This window comes from Ambystoma mexicanum, chromosome 8 (genome assembly GCF_040938575.1).
Source record: "Ambystoma mexicanum isolate Mex_15411 chromosome 8, UKY_AmexF1_1, whole genome shotgun sequence".
Classification (NCBI taxonomy): Eukaryota; Metazoa; Chordata; class Amphibia; order Caudata; family Ambystomatidae; genus Ambystoma; species Ambystoma mexicanum.
The window spans coordinates 1,466,878,902-1,466,898,734 of NC_090929.1; the positions used below are offsets into that span (position 1 = coordinate 1,466,878,902).

General features: G+C 43.4%; 1 protein-coding gene across 1 annotated transcript in view; it reads right to left on the minus strand.

Annotated features, from left to right (window-relative positions):
- The window catches only part of LOC138473115 (solute carrier family 2, facilitated glucose transporter member 9-like), a 369,925-nt gene that overhangs the window by 128,859 nt on the left and 221,233 nt on the right, over positions 1-19,833 (minus strand). Inside the window, exon 7 of the mRNA XM_069611639.1 lies at positions 1,731-1,918. Within this exon, the coding sequence (XP_069467740.1) occupies positions 1,731-1,918 (188 nt within the window). The remainder of the gene's footprint in view (positions 1-1,730; positions 1,919-19,833) is intronic.

Sequence of the window (19,833 nt, forward strand, 5' to 3'; positions counted from 1 at the left end):
GGAAGATGAACTTTAATGTTCATAACATTTTCTTTTGATGCCGTTTTTCTTCCTTACTTTAGTTTCCCTGTATGTGCCTCTGATTTGTATGCATTGTGGGTCTTCATATGTGTTGTGTGTATTAGCACAAGTGTGTAGTAAGTCTTGAATTGTTAGCTAGTCATGACATGTTTAACATTACTCAAAGCTCTGATAATGTAACATGTATTATTTTACTATCCAAAAGTACATGATTATAAATATTGTACTTGTATGGTGCATGCTGCAGTGATTGCCTATGTTTATGTATGATTAGGTTCCTCTATTAAGAACACTCCAGTATAATATTTTGTTTAGATGAGTACTTCCTTTAATAGATTAATAGTTCATGGTAGGTCTCCCGTCACCCCTGACATGGTGTTAACAACATTATAAACAACGACTTGTAGGGACTTTTCATCAAAGTTAATTTCATATGTGATGTCATCAGTGATGACATCAATCCACCACTATGAAACAATGAACACAAAAGCTTGTTGGTATTATTGTCTAAATACTGATTTTATTTCTTCCAAGAAAGCCTTATATTGTGTATGGCTGCACATCAAAAACCATTTGGAATCATATTAAAGTGTTACCGAAAGGAAGTCAAGTCTCCCCGAAGGTAATCAATATTTTAACTTTTAGGTGGCCTTTGGGCTTTCAAGCCATGTTGATGTTCACGTTTAAGCCTTGATCTGTCTAAGTTGTCTGTATAATTTATGTATTGTGAGGAAAAAGAAATGTTCACAACGAAACGGTTCTTTTTGATTTTTGCTCGTTTGTTCATCTTAACTGTTTTTACGTATTGTATGCATTGCTATGCATCGTACATATATGTAACTATGAAATACGTTCCTTACGGTTTTAAAAAGATGTTTTGACTATGTGATTTATTTGTGTAAAGTTCAATTTGAGCACAAACACAATAAAGATTATTATTATAATGACTTAATAGCAAAATGTTTGGGCAGATTTTCTAGGATGGACCCCCATGTTGGATTATCTATGCACGGATGGTTGAGTGAATATGTAAAGGAAATGTTGGTCGATGTCAAATGAAAACATTAGTGACACAAAAATAGGCAGGCCAAAGTGTATTTATCATCATTGCAGCCTGAACTTACTTAGTTCCTTATGCAACTTCCCAAGCACTGAGTTTGAGGAAAACCTGTCTTTTCACCAATTTATTAAAACAAAAATATGATTAAAACTGTCTTTTTCTTGTCCAAGATTGTGGTTTGGTGTGGGGTGGTTGCAGTAGGGGTTGGGGGATAGATATGTGCAATGCCTCTAATAGATGAACCACTTTAAAATAAATGAAACATCCAGTGTAAAATCTCTTACATCCCGTTTGCGATTCTTGCTTTTGAGATACAGGCATTTTGTATGCGGAGCTCATGTAAAACCAACGTACTGCACACATCTGAAGCTCCGTTAGATGCAGCCTTCCAATTCTCAACCATTAATTTACAATACAGATAACTGTTGTGGATAATTAATACACTTGTGAAGATGGCAGTTGACACCATTGAGCACAATGTTATTACCATGCATACACATTTTTACTGACTGATTATTACCATGCATGCACAATTGAAGTTTGTAATGATCAAAAACATACAATCCCAAATTGAGGGAAACATGAAAATAAACGTATGCCAAATGGACCCCAGTTCCCAAAGTAACAAAATATCATCAGTGAAACTTACAGCATCAATCCCAGAGAGCTGCATGCCCATGTTGATTACCACCACCGAGATCAGTTGCCACCGCACAGACCGATCCCACAAGAGCTGCCAAACCGAAACAGACTCCACAGAAGACAGGGAATGCTGCTCCTCCTTCATTTCCTGCACCAGGTCGTCGACATCATATTCACCCTGGAACAACCTTAGAGCTATGGGAAAGAAGAGACGTTGAAAGGCGCCAACTATTCATGTTGCACAACTTCCCAGTTGAATACAGCTCACTATCCTCTGGTGAAAGCTTTGGCAGGATCAGAGCATGTACATGGATAAAGTAGCAATACTCATCAATGCATCAAATTCGATTAAAAAAAAAACGCTCCCAAAACACAAGGTTATCTAGTGTGCCAATACACAAACAGCAAATGTATCTTCACTCGCAGGGCAGAGGTGGCAGGCACCAGAAGACGCTGTTTTATTGGGCTATACCACGCACTGCTACCATTTGCATGATCTCCAGCAGCTCAGGTGGTTCTGCACATCTTTTTCTGAAAACATTGATTTGTACTTGACGCCAAAATGTGCACACGCATGAGGCAATGTGATCAGCTATCCTCATTTTAATATAAAATTGAGAACGCAAAGATTCAAAAATATGTCAAGGATATTTGTTGAACATGCTGTGTAATTTTAAAAGTATATTTTGCACAATGCACCTTATGAATACATTTACATTCTTGCAAAACACATTCTTGAAAATTGTAAAATTGACAGTTTTGTTAAATAATACTCATTTTACTATGAGCCATGCAAAAGCGAATTTGGAAAATCATCCATCTTGAAATTCCAACAGCACTTAAGGAAAATAAATTCTTAGGTCATTAAGGTCAGTAATACAAAGCTGAGGCCAATTGGCTGCAACTATGAGGAGGGTGCACACATTCTAATCTGAAGTTTGAAATAAAAACATTTAGCAAATATTATGTTATTCCAAAGGGCCATAGTCGTTGCTGTTAGATCCAACTGATCAAGCACAGTTGACAGCAGCCAGCATCGTGCTTGATCAGCTGTCCCTTGGATGAGTTTCTAAGACAGACATTCGACATTTTAAATGCAAACATTTTGACAGTCATTTTATTCCAATAGGACGTGGCCCTCACCATGGAGTCCGGCTGATTTTAACTAGTGATAAATGAAGGCCATCCAATAGGGAGGAATGACTAGCAAGGAAACAAGGGTGGGCTTACACACTATATAACTAGTTTATCAGAATAGCAGTGACAGACTACAGAAGCAGCCAGAGGGTGGGTTAAGAAGCGTGATGGATGCAGAGTTTGGAGGACCTATTGATTCACAAGCTGGACTGCCTGGATGAGATAATGCATGCAGTTAGAACTACTGTCATGGCCAATGGATTGATTAAGCTGTCTATGGGCCTAAAATGGGGCACTTTGCAAATGTCCCCATATTCTAATTTCCAATGGTTGCGCCAATCTGGTGGCAAAACTAAATTACAGACCTGCACTGATTTGCTAAGAAGCAGCAAACCTTTCCCACGATATAGCACACCTGCGTGTGAGCCTAAAACCTGGAACTTAGTCCAAACATTTGGGGAAATTGGCAATATTTTGGGGGTTTAAACAAGCAATTTACCACATTTAGCAAAATATATTCTTTTACGTGGTTATACCATTAAGAGATACCATGATGCATTTTCGTTAGGTAACCCTTTCAAGTATCTCCGTGATGGTTAAACTCAGTTTATCGCGATACGAGTTTCGCACAGCAAGAAACATCAGTCTCGGTTCCTCTGCAATTCTTTGGCCAGCATAAGTGGGTCCATCAAAACAGTGCTCTGAGGGTGGAAGCCTTTGTAGGGAGATTGCAAATGTGTTTTACCGGTACATTTTTATCCAATGCCTTCAGATTGCTTCTAGGTTGTTGTTTACCGTCCTTCGAAGCCATCAACTTTTGCTAGAGTTTCTTTGCTCATTTCATAGGTTTTTCAGAGGTTAGCATGTATAAACCTCATCAGTCCGCTGGCACGCCAAACCTGACAGCACCAGGATTGTAGGATTACATTTGTCTGTGCCACAATGGCTGTGCATACATTGCTGCTTGTTAGATTTCTTTAACTTTTGAGAAGAGAAGAGTAGGATGCTAGGACTCTACCCAACTATTTTATTGATAATATTGGGAACTGCTTACTGTTAGACTATATTTGTTAATGTTCATAATTTATTGGTAAAAGAGTATGCTAAACAAGAGTGTTGGCATTCTTAATGTGTTTCTATTTAGGAGTATAAAATACTCTATTGCAAGTGTGAATACAGGTTTAGTGATTCAAGTGTGTAAGGAAGTCATTTATAACATCTAATGTTTATGAGAGTTGGTTACTAGATACTCTAGAGCTAGACTCACAACAATATTGCCGAGCAATATTAAGCTCGTCAGATGCTCAGAGTTCGCGGTTTCTGTTGCACTAAATACAGAGAAGCAACTCGTTCCAGATCCTTGCATGGGGTAGAAACACTATGCTCAGCCAACAGCTTGCACAGCCCTTGGTGGTAATTTGGACTGCTTTTGGGGTGGGTAGGCTCTGGCATGCAGATATGTTAAAATCATGATGCTATGGTTGTTGGGCCCCATCAAATTACAGTTGTACAGGTGGGATTCCTTGGTTAACGAAAATAACGTGCCCAAGTGCACTCAATATTAAATTGTAATATTATTGACGCCATTGGTCAGGGATCCAATCTGCATTATAGACAAAAGAGATGATACCAAGAAACCTCTCGTGGCTGGAGCAGTCATTCAAGCATGAAGGTGTAACCATTTCATGTCACCATGATTTTTTTTTTTTTTTTTTTTATTGTGGAGTATAAACATTTTCACGTTTTAAAATCACGATTCTACAAAAGGAAACCAAAGTCATGCGACTTGAAAAAGGTGTCACAGGCCACTGCAACTACACAATTCGATCAAAACTGATCATCCTCAGGTGGCTGTAAAATGAAATGGTAAAATCGCTGTCAACATCTTAATAAGGACCATGTATCAAAGAACATGACATTTCCCAAAAAAACGTTAACACAAGCCCATTACATTATATCACCCTGAACAGGGTTGATATCAGAAATTGTCTCACTCTGTAGACTCAAATATCTTGCAACCAACATTATCACCAGATATTCACAATGCAAACTGCTGTGGAAATGGCAAAAAGATGATCACAAGCTGAAACTTTTAACAAAATCATCCCTGGAAATGTATGTTGTAAATAGTCCTTCAAGGGTGTCAAAATCATAAACTAATGGCACTTCACCTATGGTACAAATACTGACCCTAGTGCTGCGCTTACGCCTCTACATTAAGTAAAAGCAGGGCCGGTGCTATCACTGGGCACGGTTAGGCGCTTGCCTATATGTTGGAAATGCTAGAGCGCCAACATGCTGCATTAACACCTTCACACTAATTACTCCCTTGCCTGTAGGGATAACAGAGGCCCTGCCCTGTTACACTGTTTGCAAGCTGGCTGCAGCAGCAGCAGACCTGGTGGTGCCGTAAAGGTTAGGACTTGGGGGTCGGGTCAGGGTCACGAGTGGCATGAGCGTGGCAGAGCTGGCACCTGCGCATTAGCATGCCACAAAGCACTGCACCTGCCCTCTCAATCGTCGACTCGATGGTATGTGTCAGTGAATGCTGCAGTGCCCTGTGCAGCCTGGCTGAGACCACTGAGTCTGTTAACTTTAATTGGTAAGGACCATCAGACGTGGTGGCCACCTGCACACCCTGCACTAGCTGCAGGCCTGCAGCAGCCTTTTGCTGTGCAGTGCGCCAGTCCAATGCCCGTACGAGGCCACCCAACCCATCCTGGTGGTGGCGGCCCTTGTGCCTGTGAGAGCGGCCCGGGGGCGGACCCTGGCTGTACTGTGCTGAGAGAGTGAAAGATTAACAGTCCAACACAGGTGAGGACCGAGGTGCTGTGCTGACTACTGCCAACCAACACCATGGTGCATAATGCATGCTGTGCTCCACAACCCTCTCCCTCTCTTAATTACATTTTATGCCTATGCCTGGCTGGCTGGCAATGGCTCCGGCTGCAGGCTCTAACAGTAACAGCCCCTTTAGGGTGGGGGGCGGTCTCGAGTCTGCTGCTGCAGCTTAAGGCAATATTATGAAAAATAATGGAATCTGTTTTGTAAGCATTTAATAATGTATTTTTGTTGTAGCGCTTTCGCTGCATGAGTTGCTCACTGCATTAGCATAGAATGCATAATCTGTGTGCCCCGATGCAAGTGTGTACCAATCCCGGATATGACTCTACCCCTTGTCCAGCCATGACACTCGACCCCTCCTCTCTCAGTTGCACATTGCACGATCCTCGCCACCGCGGGCCGACCCTATTCTTGCATGCAGCATGCCAACTTTCCTGTCACTGGCTGACTGCCCCCTCTGTGCCCGGCTAATGTGTTCTTGTCCCAGTCACCTCTGCTATTCTGTCACTGCCCCACTCCTCATCCATTCTCTGCCGCCTGTGCATTTCCTTCTTTACTCACACCCTCCCTTGCCCTTAGTACTCAATGCATTCCCCTATTTTGTCTTTCTGTCCACTTACCTTTGTGGCTTTGCCCTGTCTCTGCCTAACTCACTCTGTCTTTCTGCCATGCTCCCTGACCCCATCTTCATGTCCATAACACTGGTTGGGGTGCCATGTCTCTTTCTCTAATCTATATGCCCTTCTGTAGCCACTCTACATCCCTGTGTCCTTTAGTCCACCCCTCTGTCCGGACCCTTCCTTTTACTGCCACTCACCTGCCCCTATGCCCTATCCACATATTACCATTGCTCTAGGCTGGATGTGTGTGTCCTTGTGTCTTATCTCCTCGTGTTTCCAATGCCCCCTTTCTCTTTTTTCCTGTTCTTGTCCTGTCCTGTTCCGACAGTTTTTTTCCCACATCTCACAGCAATACCCCCCCTCCTTGACCCGTTGCCCACTCACCTATTAATCCGATAATGCACTGCTAGATAAATCTAGTCTTCTCAGAAATGGTCATGCTGGGAGGTCTGAGTAGCCCCATATGCCTGCATGGGACACATGTGCCCATTTGAGCTTCCAGTGTCCCTTCTGAGTCTGACTTCTGCCTGGCTAAAAGGAAGGAGAGAGGTGGCTTAGCAATAAGCAAATCTTAGGGTTACCACAGTCCATGGCAACCCACAAGATCCCTTGCAGGGGGGAGGCTGAGAAGATACCCACATCTACAACACCCCACTGCCCCCCATGCAAAGAGCCTAGCATGCCCATTTGCCCTTCTTTTCGAGCCCTGGGCTTTCAGTCAACTGATACATTATGGTAGATTGGGTTACAATTTTTTAAAGAAATAAATGCAGTCAGGCCAAGGCCTGCCACAATAGTGATGGAGGTGGCAGGCAAAAAGGGCAGTTGTCCTGCAGTCCTGGACTTCACGCAGGCCATGTGATTAGAGCATTTTTGTTTTGTTTTTGGAAAGCACCACCTATAATCCGATCTATTGCATCTGAGTGGGGAGCAATGGCATATGAGGAGAGACACAAAGGTTGTCAGTGTTTGCTTATTGACCCACCCATTGACTACCCAAGGCCACGCTAATCCCTATGGCCATTCCAACCCACTTCCTGCCCAAAACACATCGACTCCTGGGATGTATTTGAGCTCACTTTACTCAAGCCTTGCATTTTTTGTGAAATTGACTATGGTCAATTCTGCCATACAACTTGGCACTTGTAATGGCTGGCAATATTATAATTTGAGCTGTACGTGTGCTAAAGATGTAACAAACATGTCTTACCAGGCCTGCCTAAAGCCACTCGATTTATAAACACTGTGCTGTTCATCACTGAAGTCCTGTTAAAACAAGCATTGGCAAAGCAAACAGTTTTGACCTGTTTATAGGTATTAGGCATTTGCCAGGCACTGCAGTTATATGCCCAGGTACTCCACCGTTTGCACCCGCTACCATCAATGGCCAGTTAATACCACTATGGCAGTGCCTGGCAAATGCCTTTTCCATGAGCTGCCCCACATTTGTTTGTTGATTTCTTTTTATGCACTCTGGCGTAGAAGTCAGCACCTCCTGCAGGGCAATTCACACTTGTTGAACACAAGGCTGTGGGGGTATGGTCGGTAGGAGGATAGTTTGTTGAGAACGGTTAGGACCTGGAGTGGGTTGGGGGCGCCAATCTGACAGTTTGCCTAGGGTGGCAAAATTCCTTGCACCGGCCCAGAGTAAAAGCATGCTAGCTTGCTTGTGCGTCATGCGGGGATGCATAGTATACAAGCATAAAACGTGTGGCACAAAGTTCTGCAAATACAATTATCTATGAAGCAAATCTAAATGGATGCTTTAAGCTCATCCAAACGGTCAAGAAGCTGTCAATTTATATTGCAGAGACACGTCTGTAAACAGATTAGGGCGAGTGTTGGCTTCATGGCATCTTAACTCCCATCCTCCAGGGATGGCGAAATGCATGAAACTGACAAAGGACTGTCATACTAAAGCGAATAACAGGAGTTTTCCAGAGCGCCATCTTTAAAAGTTAATGGCACAGTGTCAAATGTCTAGTGTGGACCTCAGAAAGGTCAATAATAAAATCCACGAGTTACCCACGTCTTTGTTTTGCTTACTACACGAGTCTTTATTGGAAACTAAAGCTTACTTTCCAAAGACCACATATTGCTTAAACAATATACTCCGGACAAATATGAGCATCACAAAGGCCAATGCACCTATATATGCTGACAGGAACCACTAGCTACCATGCTATTCTGGATTGAGTCATACATGGATCTTTGCTAGAGGCCAAAACTGCTCCCCAAAATATACATATGATTTCAACAATATGCTCCATGCAAAAATCTACAGGAGGAGTCTTCAATACATTCTCCGGCATTGTTATCACATACTCAATCAGTGAATGTTGACCTAAGACTAGCATAAAAAGCTTCTGAAATTCCAGTCATCACTCTCCATTGGGGTGAAGGCATTATAGTCTATGTATCTAAGGGTTCCCTTTGCATTCAACTTTAATCTCTGTATCCCCCGCGGGGATGCTTTTGAATGAAATTATTTGGAAAATGTCGATACATGATGATTGCTCTCCAACCGTCAAACACCCCATGCATACATCAATAATAAAAGCATCAGTGTCATAGCAAGCCAGAAGGTAGCCTGCCCAACAACATGTCCCTGCTGTCCGCTCCATCAACGACATTCTTATCCCACCAAGGTACTCCATATCCCAATGCGCATTTCACAGGTCCCTCCCAGAGGGCTCAACACCTGACTATTTACAGAAAGCCTTGCATTAAGTCCACAAACATGTCAATGCTAGGCTGAGACAGCTTCTTTCTAAGCCAGGATAGTTCCGCATTGCAGGTCTTAGTTGCTACGGCCAACCATTTGAGTTTCTCTGGTGCATTCCCCGACTTCCACCCCATCAAGATCGCTTTACGTACATGAAATAATATCACATGAATTAACTTTCGCACCGGTTGGTCCTCATGCCATTCCTCACTCTTAAGCGCCGCTAGTGGGGGGTCAGAGGGACAGGACACAGCCTTGACCTTTAGACAGGCAACGCAGCACAAGACCCCAGAAAGGTTGTATAACCTATGCAGATCCAAAAGATGTGGCTGGCGGAACCAACCACCACACATTGCCGCCAGCAGAGGGGAGACTGGCTAAGCCTATAGCATATCATTTGGATGGTGGGTATTAAGCACAATGTATGATCTTGTACTGCATCTCCCGGTGCTTCAGGCTGCAGGATACATTTCATGGCAGCAAAAGCATTGTATAGGTCTTCGGCAGCGACAGGTGTACCCAGGTCCTCAGCCCAAATCTCAGCTAATGTCACCCGTCTTGCAAGGTTGTTTGGCGCACATAGGTCGTAAATAGTCTGGAGTTTAGGAAAGCTGTCGACATCACATCCTAATTCTGGCTCACTTTGCGATGGTTCCCTAACCCTATCCTCAGCACTAATGTGCCAAGCCATTATGGATTGTATAGAGAGATACTTTAGCCAGTCCCAGGATGCTCTTCAGTGAAATGTAGGATTGTCTGCTCATCGCACAGATCCATGACCTGCACATCGCTCCAAGCAGTGTTTTGCTCACTGTGTAGCAGGGGGTTGGGGGGCGGGGACCAGATGATAGGAGAGCTCTCAGACTTAGCCAGGCTGGAATGTCCCAAATGTTTGATCCATCAGTATGCGCATGGGGTGCCATTGCATTAATGTGGGGCCTAAGTTTGGATGGGTCTTAATCTGCCATGAGAGCCGTTTAGGCAGCATCGCCAATATTTCATGCGGGGTAAGCAGGTCTGTAATTCAATGGTCCTCCAGCTGGTTGTATCCGAGACATTGAGTATCACTTAGCCCATGAGAACTGTGCCGCCAGGTTACAGGCGCGCCAAGACAGGAGATCAAGTCCACCACTAGCCTAATCAGCCTGAAGGATGGTTTAGTTTAAGAGCGCTTTTTTGCCCCTTCAAATTTCAGCATTGCTCTGACTCGTCATGAAGTGGGCTTGGCAGGGGCATAGGGATCATAGTAGCAAAAGTACATGAGTTCGGGCATAGAGTTCATTTTTATTGTGTTCATTCGCCCAGTGAGTGATAGTGGGATGGCATGCCACCTTTCAAGGTCTGCTTTTATATTCTGCAGTACTGGTGGATAGTTCAAGTCGCTCAGGTCAAAGAGGTGAATTCTGATATGCAAGTCTTGCAATCTAACAGGTGCCACCCCACTAGGGTCCCATGGGATATCCGAGCAGAGATGGAGGACCTCCGACTTATCCCAGTTTATGTAGCATCATGCGACTGGTCCATATTCCATTAGGATGGATCGAATGCGGGGTAGGGAAATCGGGCACAGGTGATGTAGAGCAAGATTCTGTGATCCCCGTTCAATCCCTATCCAAGCGCAATTTCATAGCCAAGGGCTCAATGCCTAGAGTGTACATCAGCTGTGACAGGGCCACTTTGTATAAGTATGCAGTGGAAACGGGTCAGACGTGTGGCCATTGTGACCACGGTAGCATGGGGGCATCATACAGTAGTCGAAATATGCACAGGGACAGCCCCAAGAAGCCAAAGTGATGGAGCACGGAGAACATATAGTCCCACCGCCTCCTGTCGAAGGCTTTCTCAACATCCAGCGACAGGACCATGTCCTGCAGATCATTCATACCTTTGATGATGTGTAGCAGCCTTAGCAAGTTATCGGAGGAGTGACAATGCATGAAACCAGATTGGTCTTGGTGCATCAGTCTAGGCATAATCCTCTCAAGATGCCTTGCCAGACATCTGGCTAGAATACAAGGGAGATGGAGCTATAGTTGCTGAGTGCGAAGCATGTGGAATGCGCATCATGGTTGATCTCTCTCTGTAGTTAAACTCCAAAGTGAGCAACATGCAATCACAATAAATTAAATTTATGAAAGGTAGTCGTGAGCTCATAAAACCTAAACCAGTGGCTTTAGGGAAATTCTTACCTTTGATTTGCTGGACTAAAGATTTTAGTGTAAGCCCCCACACTAGTGGAAATGGGGAGGGGTTTTATTTCTGAGCATTTGAAAACTTTGGCCAACTGCTTCCATAATTATTATTATTTATTTTTTTAAGAGGTCAACTGTGCTTTTTCCCCACCCATGAACTATGCAGCCACAAACATGAGAGATTCTCACACTCAAGCCCGTGTGTATCACATTTGCATATTAAGGTGCCCATTCATAATTGGGTAGTGCTGCACCAAAGAGGAACTACTTTTTTTTTAAACGGTGTTGGGCTCAATGCTTAAGCAAGGAGCACACAGACCGATCAGCCTACCAGACACTGGAGTGGGGAGTGAAGATTTTGGCCAGAAGTGTTATGTGGCAACAGACAAAGTAGAATGGAATAGTGCATCTAAATAAACTCACTCTTATGGAAATAATGGACCTGGAAAAGGATTACGCTATGGGAGACACGATCGACCCACCGCCTATTAAATGTCAGAAATCTGAGAGTCAAAAAGTTGGTCTTTTGGAAGGAAGCGTAGCTTCACTCATGGATGGGGAATGAAATCTGATTTCTTGACTGCATCTACTGGAAACCTGTTCTGTAACCCTGCCCTTCCCGCCACACAAGAGAGGAAGCAGACATTTTACTAGAAAAGCCCATCCAGTCTCCCATAAGAGATCACAGTGGCATCCCAGCAACCAGCTCCCACCACCCCCCACAGAGCTAGAGAGGAAAGGCGCGCTAAATGAAAATGAAAGCATTGCTTTTCACCAAGCTACACTTTCCAAGCCCCCAGGAGAAGTAGCCACCTCTCTACAGTGATAAGGATGTTTTATTTATATGACGCTTTCGCCAAAGCGCTATACAGGGTACACATCTACATACAATATCACCCAACTGAGGTTGGTACTTCATTATCGACCTCAGAGGGATTAAGGGCTCAGTTGGCATTGCTGGGATTCACACCTATAACCTGTGCGTGGTCATCAATGCAAGACAAACAGATTTCTCAAAGTATGACATTGTATTAAAGAAAATACCTTGCCCTAATCTACAGTGGAATTCCCCCCCTAGTCTAAAGACGAAGGGAACCTTCTCTTGCATGGGAAAACTGGCTCTCACACTAAACAACCATACAAAGGAAGCTATATAGCAACACAATATGATAAACAATATTAACACAATATTTGAATGGCCTTCTCTTGTCCTGGGTAAGATCCCTTCCCCAGGATACAAAGTTAACTCCAAAATGTTCAGCAAAAGAAAATAAATATTTTGAACCAGCTCTTGAAATTTCAAAGTCAAAGGAAATGTTCATCAAACACAATTCAACAACTCTGTTCCTGGATGAAAAGATGCCCTTCCAACATCCAGAAAAAGTAATAGCACCAATGGCAATCCTGGTTATAATGGTAAATAGTCTCTTCAAGATAAATGGTCAGAGTTCAAAAGAAGATTCCCCAATGTCAATAATACACAATTCTTGAGGACTTCTTCAGTTACAACTTTACATTTGGTATATTTGTCAGAATGCTTTCTCTGGGTTGCTGCTTCTATTTTCAACAACCACACTTCTACTGTTGGTACTATGATAACCGCCACCTTTGTCCCACAGTACGTTACTACTTCGAACCACTTCAATGTGACTTCTGCTGACAACTTAATATACCACCACAGTTCAAGTATTACTACTACTGCTCAGTGAATTTGTAGGTACGTTTTGACAAGCCATTTCAACTCCTTCAGGTAGGCAAGGCACTCTTCCTTTTAATGACTATCAAAAGGGGCAGCCTCTTTGCCTCTTCCGTCCGACTACTCCATCATCTACCTGCTTCAGCCCACAAGTCTCTCTCCTTTCCAGCTTCAGCATCATTCACACCACAGGTTGCATTCTACTTCAGAGTATTCTTCACAAGCATCTGGTTCCCCTTCCCCAGCTTTGCTCCCACCTTCCTGCCCTTTACCAGCCAAAGTAATTACCCAGAAGCTTATGTGTCACTCTCTCAGTTTCAGGTAACAATGGGGTACTTGTTTCTTGGGCCACTTGACTGTTATCAACATCACAGAGTAGTTATATGGCTCTTTTTCTCTTGGCAAGACTGGTTTCACTATGAAAATGGGGTGCCTCTTGCCTTGGGCAATGCTTGTTCTCATCTCCAATACTTTAGACTCTTTACTTCTTTGAAATAAAACAAAAGTCACATCTGGATATAGTTTTGAGTGAAAACACAATTGGGCACACAACCTATCTTTCAAGAGGATTTTAAGGTTTACAGTTGAATAATGAATTGTATTCCCTTGTAACGATAAAGGATGACTCATTGGAAATTACAATTAGTCACACTGACTTCCTTTTGATGTGGTTTTCACACTCTACAACATGTAACTCGTATATAGACAATGTTAGGCATTCAGTAATGGTTTAGGGATTGTTCCCTTTTTTTTTTAATTAGGGACACGATACCACTCAGTTATACAAGCAAGGTATCTGGTCATTGCATCGACAACCAAAGCATAGACAGCCAAATCATATAAAAAAAAGCACATCTAATGCATTTTTTTAGATGATAAGGGTTTCGTTTAATACAAATGGGTTTTAAAGGTTAAAAAATGAGGTTTGGGGGACCCCCCCATAAAAAAAAATGCATTAGATGCTTTTTTTTTTAGATGCTTTTTTTTTTAGATGGTAGCTCATTAGATGCTTTGGCTGTCAATTGAATGACTAAACCAAACAGCAAAAGTTTTTAGATACTTCAACAATGGTTTTCAAGCACTTTAGCTTCTCACACAAGTATTTATTTTTAACGTTCTACGCAAGTGCTACAATTCCATAGTTCGTGAAACTTCTGACATAAAAAAATAGCTTTCCCTTGCATAAAGCAATACTTGAGTCACTTAGGAGCTGGCTACAGTTAAAAGCAAGGCTCGCGCAGTGCATTTGAACGCTGTGCTTCAGCTTCATAGGCACTGGTTTTGCGGGTTGCACTGCTTTCCCGACTTCCTCTACTACTTCTTTTGTTTCTGGCTCACTGGGGACCCACACCCTTCTCCAGCACGGGTGTCTTCGGTCTGCCCCAGCTTCCCAAAACCTCCGTTAAAAAAAACTCCTGATGTGCCGACTGCACAACAGGCGCATGCTTGTCTAACTTCCTGTCAGTACGGGCCACCTGACTTCCTGTCCTACCCCAGCCACTCATTGATTGGTTGGGATGGGACAACAGGAAGTCAGGCAGCTGGGACGGGCGGGAAGTCAGGCGAGCATGCTCCTGTCCTGCAGTGGCACAGTGACAAATTCAAAGGTAAGTATTTTATTTTGCCCCCAGCCCCCTCGTACCACTTTTCTCAGCCCAAGCCCCCTTGCACCTATTTTCTCAGCTGCCAGCTCCTTGCACCTATTTTGCTGGCCCCCCATTCCCCTCACACTGATTTCTGGGGCCCTAGTCTACTTGCACCCCTTTTCTCACCACAACCCCATGCCACTTGATTTGGGAGATCCTCGGCTTGCCTTCTGCTTTCGGCCTTAGTCTCCTCCACATCCACGGCTCTGCATTCACGGCAACAAGGCCAGAATGGGGAAAACCCAGCCACCTGCAGGTCTTCCCCTTGCGCAGCATTCTGCACCCAAGAGTTTGGGAGAACAGAACTCTTAGAACTTGCAGGTGAAATCAGCTGTCACCACGTTCCGGCGCCCTGTCTGTTCTTCCACTTTCTTGCGATTTTCCAGTGTTGTGCTTCTCCTGCCGCTACAGCCAGCCTTCCAGCACCCACTCCAGCTCCTTCTACTACCCCCTTCCTGATGGGGCTATGTCTCACAGGTTGAATGATTTTCTTCAGGTGTGGGCTATTAGCCTTAATTGCCTGACAACTGCAATGGCAACTAGGCTTAATTGCCCGACTACTACATGTACATGCCTCTTCAGCCCTCTTACTCGTCTGTGCCACTAGGATTCTGGGACTTGTAATTTCTTCCACTAAAGTTAGGTTTTTCAACTTCTAAAATATTTAGAAGAGTAGATTTAATTCCCTTAAAGCTTTTAACAGAGGGACTATGAATATTAACCATTACAGAGGAAGATGGTTTAGTGAAGACAACATTTTCATAATCCTTTACATTTTACTTTTGGGTTTGAGGAAGGTGGTTAGTCAGGGATAACAAAAAGGATATTTTTTGGTATAGTTTCCGATTTTATAACCTTAGGGTTCACAAGTGGAAAAATACTGTCTCATCCCACAAAATCTCCTCCCCACCCTGTGCCCGGTCTACTCCCAGGTGATCCGTCCGCAGTACACCATCTCCAGTGTTGGGATCAGGAAGCATCTGCCTTCTCCTGCCCACCTGGGAGGACACTTTAGGCTGGATTTCAGTGAAGGATCCGTAGGATTCTTCACAGACCTGCAGATCACACAGATCGCAGCAGCAACTTTGTTTGTTTATTGACTTATAATGCGCGCCAGACCCAGAGGTAACCGGGCGCAGCAAAGACAAATATGCAAGGCTTACAAAGGTATAGGAATCTCGAAATTACAATGTTACAAACTTTACAAGGATACATCAAATTTACAGTAGTGCATAAATTTACAATGGTATAGGGATGTACGGTATATATACTTGCAAGTGCGAGCATAGGCAGGTGATTGCAGGTAATTAATATACAAGCTGCAAGGTTAGCATGCTGTATTCAAGTTAGGCATTAGTTGATGAGACTTCTAAAAATATATATATATATATATAAATAAACATATATACATATATACACACATATATACACTCCGGGTGGACTAATGTTGTGTCTACAGGTTATTAGAATTGATATGTTTAATGACATTTCTTCTGAAGTGTAGGAACGGTTGGTCAGCTCAAGTTGTGTGGCAATGCATTCCATAGTTTGGCCGCTGTCACTGGGAAGCTAATTCCGCCAATTTTGGCAAGTTTAAATCTGGGTATTAACAGACAGTTTGAATTGACAGTTCTTGTTGGTCTATTAGAAATGTTTTCTTTATTTTTTCCATCAGGCAACTGGGTGATGCATTATTTAGAGCTTGGTGGATCAAAGAGATCATTTTTAGGTGGATTTTATTAGCAGTCGCAAGCCATTTGTACTGGCGTCTGAGGGAGGAGATATGTTCTCTTTTATTTATCCCAAGTGCTGCTCTAAGGGCATTATTTTGAAGGATTTGGAGCGTTTGGGTGATGGATTGTTGGCACCGCTGTAGAGTACTTTAAAGTAGTCTAGTCGTGAGAGTATTCGGGCTCTTGCCAGGATCATACAGCTGTCATTAGATAAGAAGGGTTTACCTGCTCTTATTAATTTACAGGTATAGGCTGTAGTTGATGCTAAGGAGTTGACCTGTTTAGTAAATGTCATGGCAGAGTCAAGGTAGAAACCAAGCGTTTTTATTTCCCTCGAGACTTTAATGACGTTGCCGTCGATGCTTAATCCTGAGTAGTCAGGGCCTAATTTGTTGATTTTTGCCTGTGAGCCCAAGATGATTAACTCTGTCTTATCATTCAGGCAGAGGCCATGGGATGCCATCCATGCCTGAGTGATAAGATACACCCTATTTACTAAATCCCTGTCTCTATTATGATCCCCGGAAAGTGGGAGGAGAATCTATGTATCATCTGCATAGTTAGTGTAGGTGATACCTAGACGGTCCAAATCATCGAAAATGGGTTTGGTAAATATGTTGTATAGGGTTGGGGAGACACAGGAGCCCTGGGGGAGAACACATGTGATAGGTGTAGGGTCTGCTGCTGCTGAGGGGGAGAAAACTCATGGTTCTCTCACTCATAAAGGATTCTTCCATTTGATAGCCTGGGTGGAGAAATGAGCTTTAGAGTCCAAGTGTCTGCAGAGGACCTTGTGGTCCACAAGATCGAATGCAGCTGAGAGGTCAAGTAAGAGGAGGAGTGCCGTCTTTCCTTGATCTCTCAGTTCATCTATTTGGGTCTTTAAGTCAATGAGGGCTGTTTCGGTTCCATGTAATGGATGGAAACCAGATTGTCTGGCTCCCAGTAGCTTATGTAATTCAGCTAATTTACCAGTTTACTGGGCCCTCGGATGCTGCTGTGCTTCCTTGAGGCTCTACACCAAAGCACCACAAAAGGTGAGGGATGTCCATTTATTTAGATAAGTTTGCTACCATCTCCCCATACCAATGCAGATGTTCAACCCATCAGTCCTAGTGGAAAACGGTGGATCTCCAACCGTGAGGTTTACTCTTCAGCATTAGAATCTTCGACTGCAGCACTTTGTCCCAATTAAGTCAAATGCCTTCAGTTCTACCTTCCTCTGGCATTATGAGCTCATGGATTTGTTATAAATCCTTAAGTGAAAAACTTCACATGAACGTACGCAAACCTGGATACACACACTACCAAGTGCATCCTGGATAAAGGAACATTTGTTTTACACTTCCAAGGGTTCATGGGAGTTTATGGTTCACAGAGGACCGATGTGTACCCGACCAACTGTAATTTCTGGTATATATCCTCTGTCTCTAGGATCGCCTTAGTGTAGTTCGAATTTTTTCACTAAATATTGATCCTGTTTTGTAAAAAAACAATATTAAAATACAATTATCGATCTGGACAGTCTATCTTTAATTTTAAAGTACATCAACGCTCCGACACTTCAATGAGTACTTCAGACCTAGCTTCTTGAGGGACCTAGGGATTTTCCCCCAACCATACACTGAAAACCTACCAACCAACAAGCAGTGTACACAGGTAGTCGGGGATACAGTGTCATCAATACTCATGGTCTTCTGTGGCATTGAACGGGTTGTCCCTCATTTACGCGGTTAGAGATGCATTTCAATCTTGCTTTTCTTTTTCACAAATGTTCTGCACAATCGTCCCCCCCATCCGCCCCAAGGATGCCGACGAATGTTATTGTGAGCACTATCTTGGTATCATGCAGTTTAGATAAGTCATGGCTTCTCTGGGGTGCCTCCATATTCGCTTCGCCAATTACTGTGCATTGTAAATGCTGTAGCCCAACTGACCGTCGGTCAATGGAGACATTTGCATTTCTCTCCAATGATTGCTTAAATGCATTGGGGCTTTCACTCTCCAGCTAGGCAAGTATAGAGCACTTTGCAGTATGGTAAATGCCTTCAAGGCCTCTGCTACCACTTTAACAAAGAGTCGGTTCTTATGCACTTTCAGACAACCTATGATTTTCAAACAAGCTCCACATTGTTTAGCAGTTTAAAAATATTGGGGTGGGGCAATTATGAGACATTTGGTGTGCAATCAATCCTCACTGATTTTCGAGAACAGAGGGCCACCAGCATCTCTCTCACCAGATCCGTTGGTGGGGATGGCCAAGAAAAAAAAATCAGACATCTTGCAGAATGCTCACGATGTAAAAGCCCTAAAGACTGATATCGAAGCATTAATATCCGGGGTTAGGGGCAGGGTTGAGAAGGTGGAGGAGCTGGTGGAGGCCCCTGAAAGCAACCACATGTCGGTGGAAGTGATAGAGTTTACCTTGGATATTAGACTAAAAGGTAGTGGAACGTGTTAATGTTAAAAGGTATTTATATAGCGCACTGTCACCAATGGAGTTGGTCCCCAGGCGCCCTGGCAGATCTGCAAAACAAGAGGCGGACGGGTAGGGTCAGTCGGGTGAAGGGGGGAGTAGGAAAGTGGGAGGGGTGGTGTTCTGTTGGCTGCTTCAGTTCTGTATACACTGTGCATGGAGCTTTGGTGTGAATATCAGACTGGGCGAGACCTTGTGTGCTGCTGGTGATGTTTATCCGTTAGTTGTTGATGCAGTGTGGTAAAGTGCGTGCGGTTTGCTGGGCAACAGATGGTTGTGTGAATTTTCGGGTAGGTTAGGTGTGCAGACATTTTAAAGGGTGGTTAGTGGGGTGTGTATCCTGATTCTAGTACATCTTGTTCCATTTAGGGTTCATAGTGATAATTTCGACAACAAAAATGTCGAAAGTCAAAATTTCGAAAAAAAAAAAAAATGTCGACTTTTTTTCAATGCATTTTTTTTTCGAAATGGGGGTTCCCCCCAACCCCCCCTTTTTTAAATTTCTCTTTTTTTAACTCCCGAACCCCTAAAATAAATATATAAATTAAAAAAACGAAAGTCGACATTTTGTCGACATTTTTTTTTCAAAATTATGACTGCCCACCTCCATTTAGTTAGTAATCCAATGGGTCGGGTTATTGCCGATTTCCAATAATGGCTGTCTGACTGTATTGTGCGATGGCGCGGCATGCTCTCAGGTGTGGGTGTGGGAGCTAAGGATTGGATCTCTCTGGTGTATGAGCTAAGGAATGGGTGCTCCCAGTTCCCTTGCCATCTATTGTGCCATAGGTCTGTTAGCTTGGGTGTGGGTCAGGGTGGCATTGATGAGTCGTCCTGGTCCTTACGTCTTGGTCTGCCTATGTATTCAGTTTTTGGTGTCTTCCTCTCATGGCTGTCTTTTAGTTAGTCATTCGGTATGTCTTGGAGTGTCTTCCTTAGATCATATTTTTAGTTGATTGCTTGGTGTGAATCAGGATCTGTGTCTTCATTTATCTTTGTTTTCGTTGTGTGTGCGCCCCTGTGGGTGGTCTTCTAGTTACG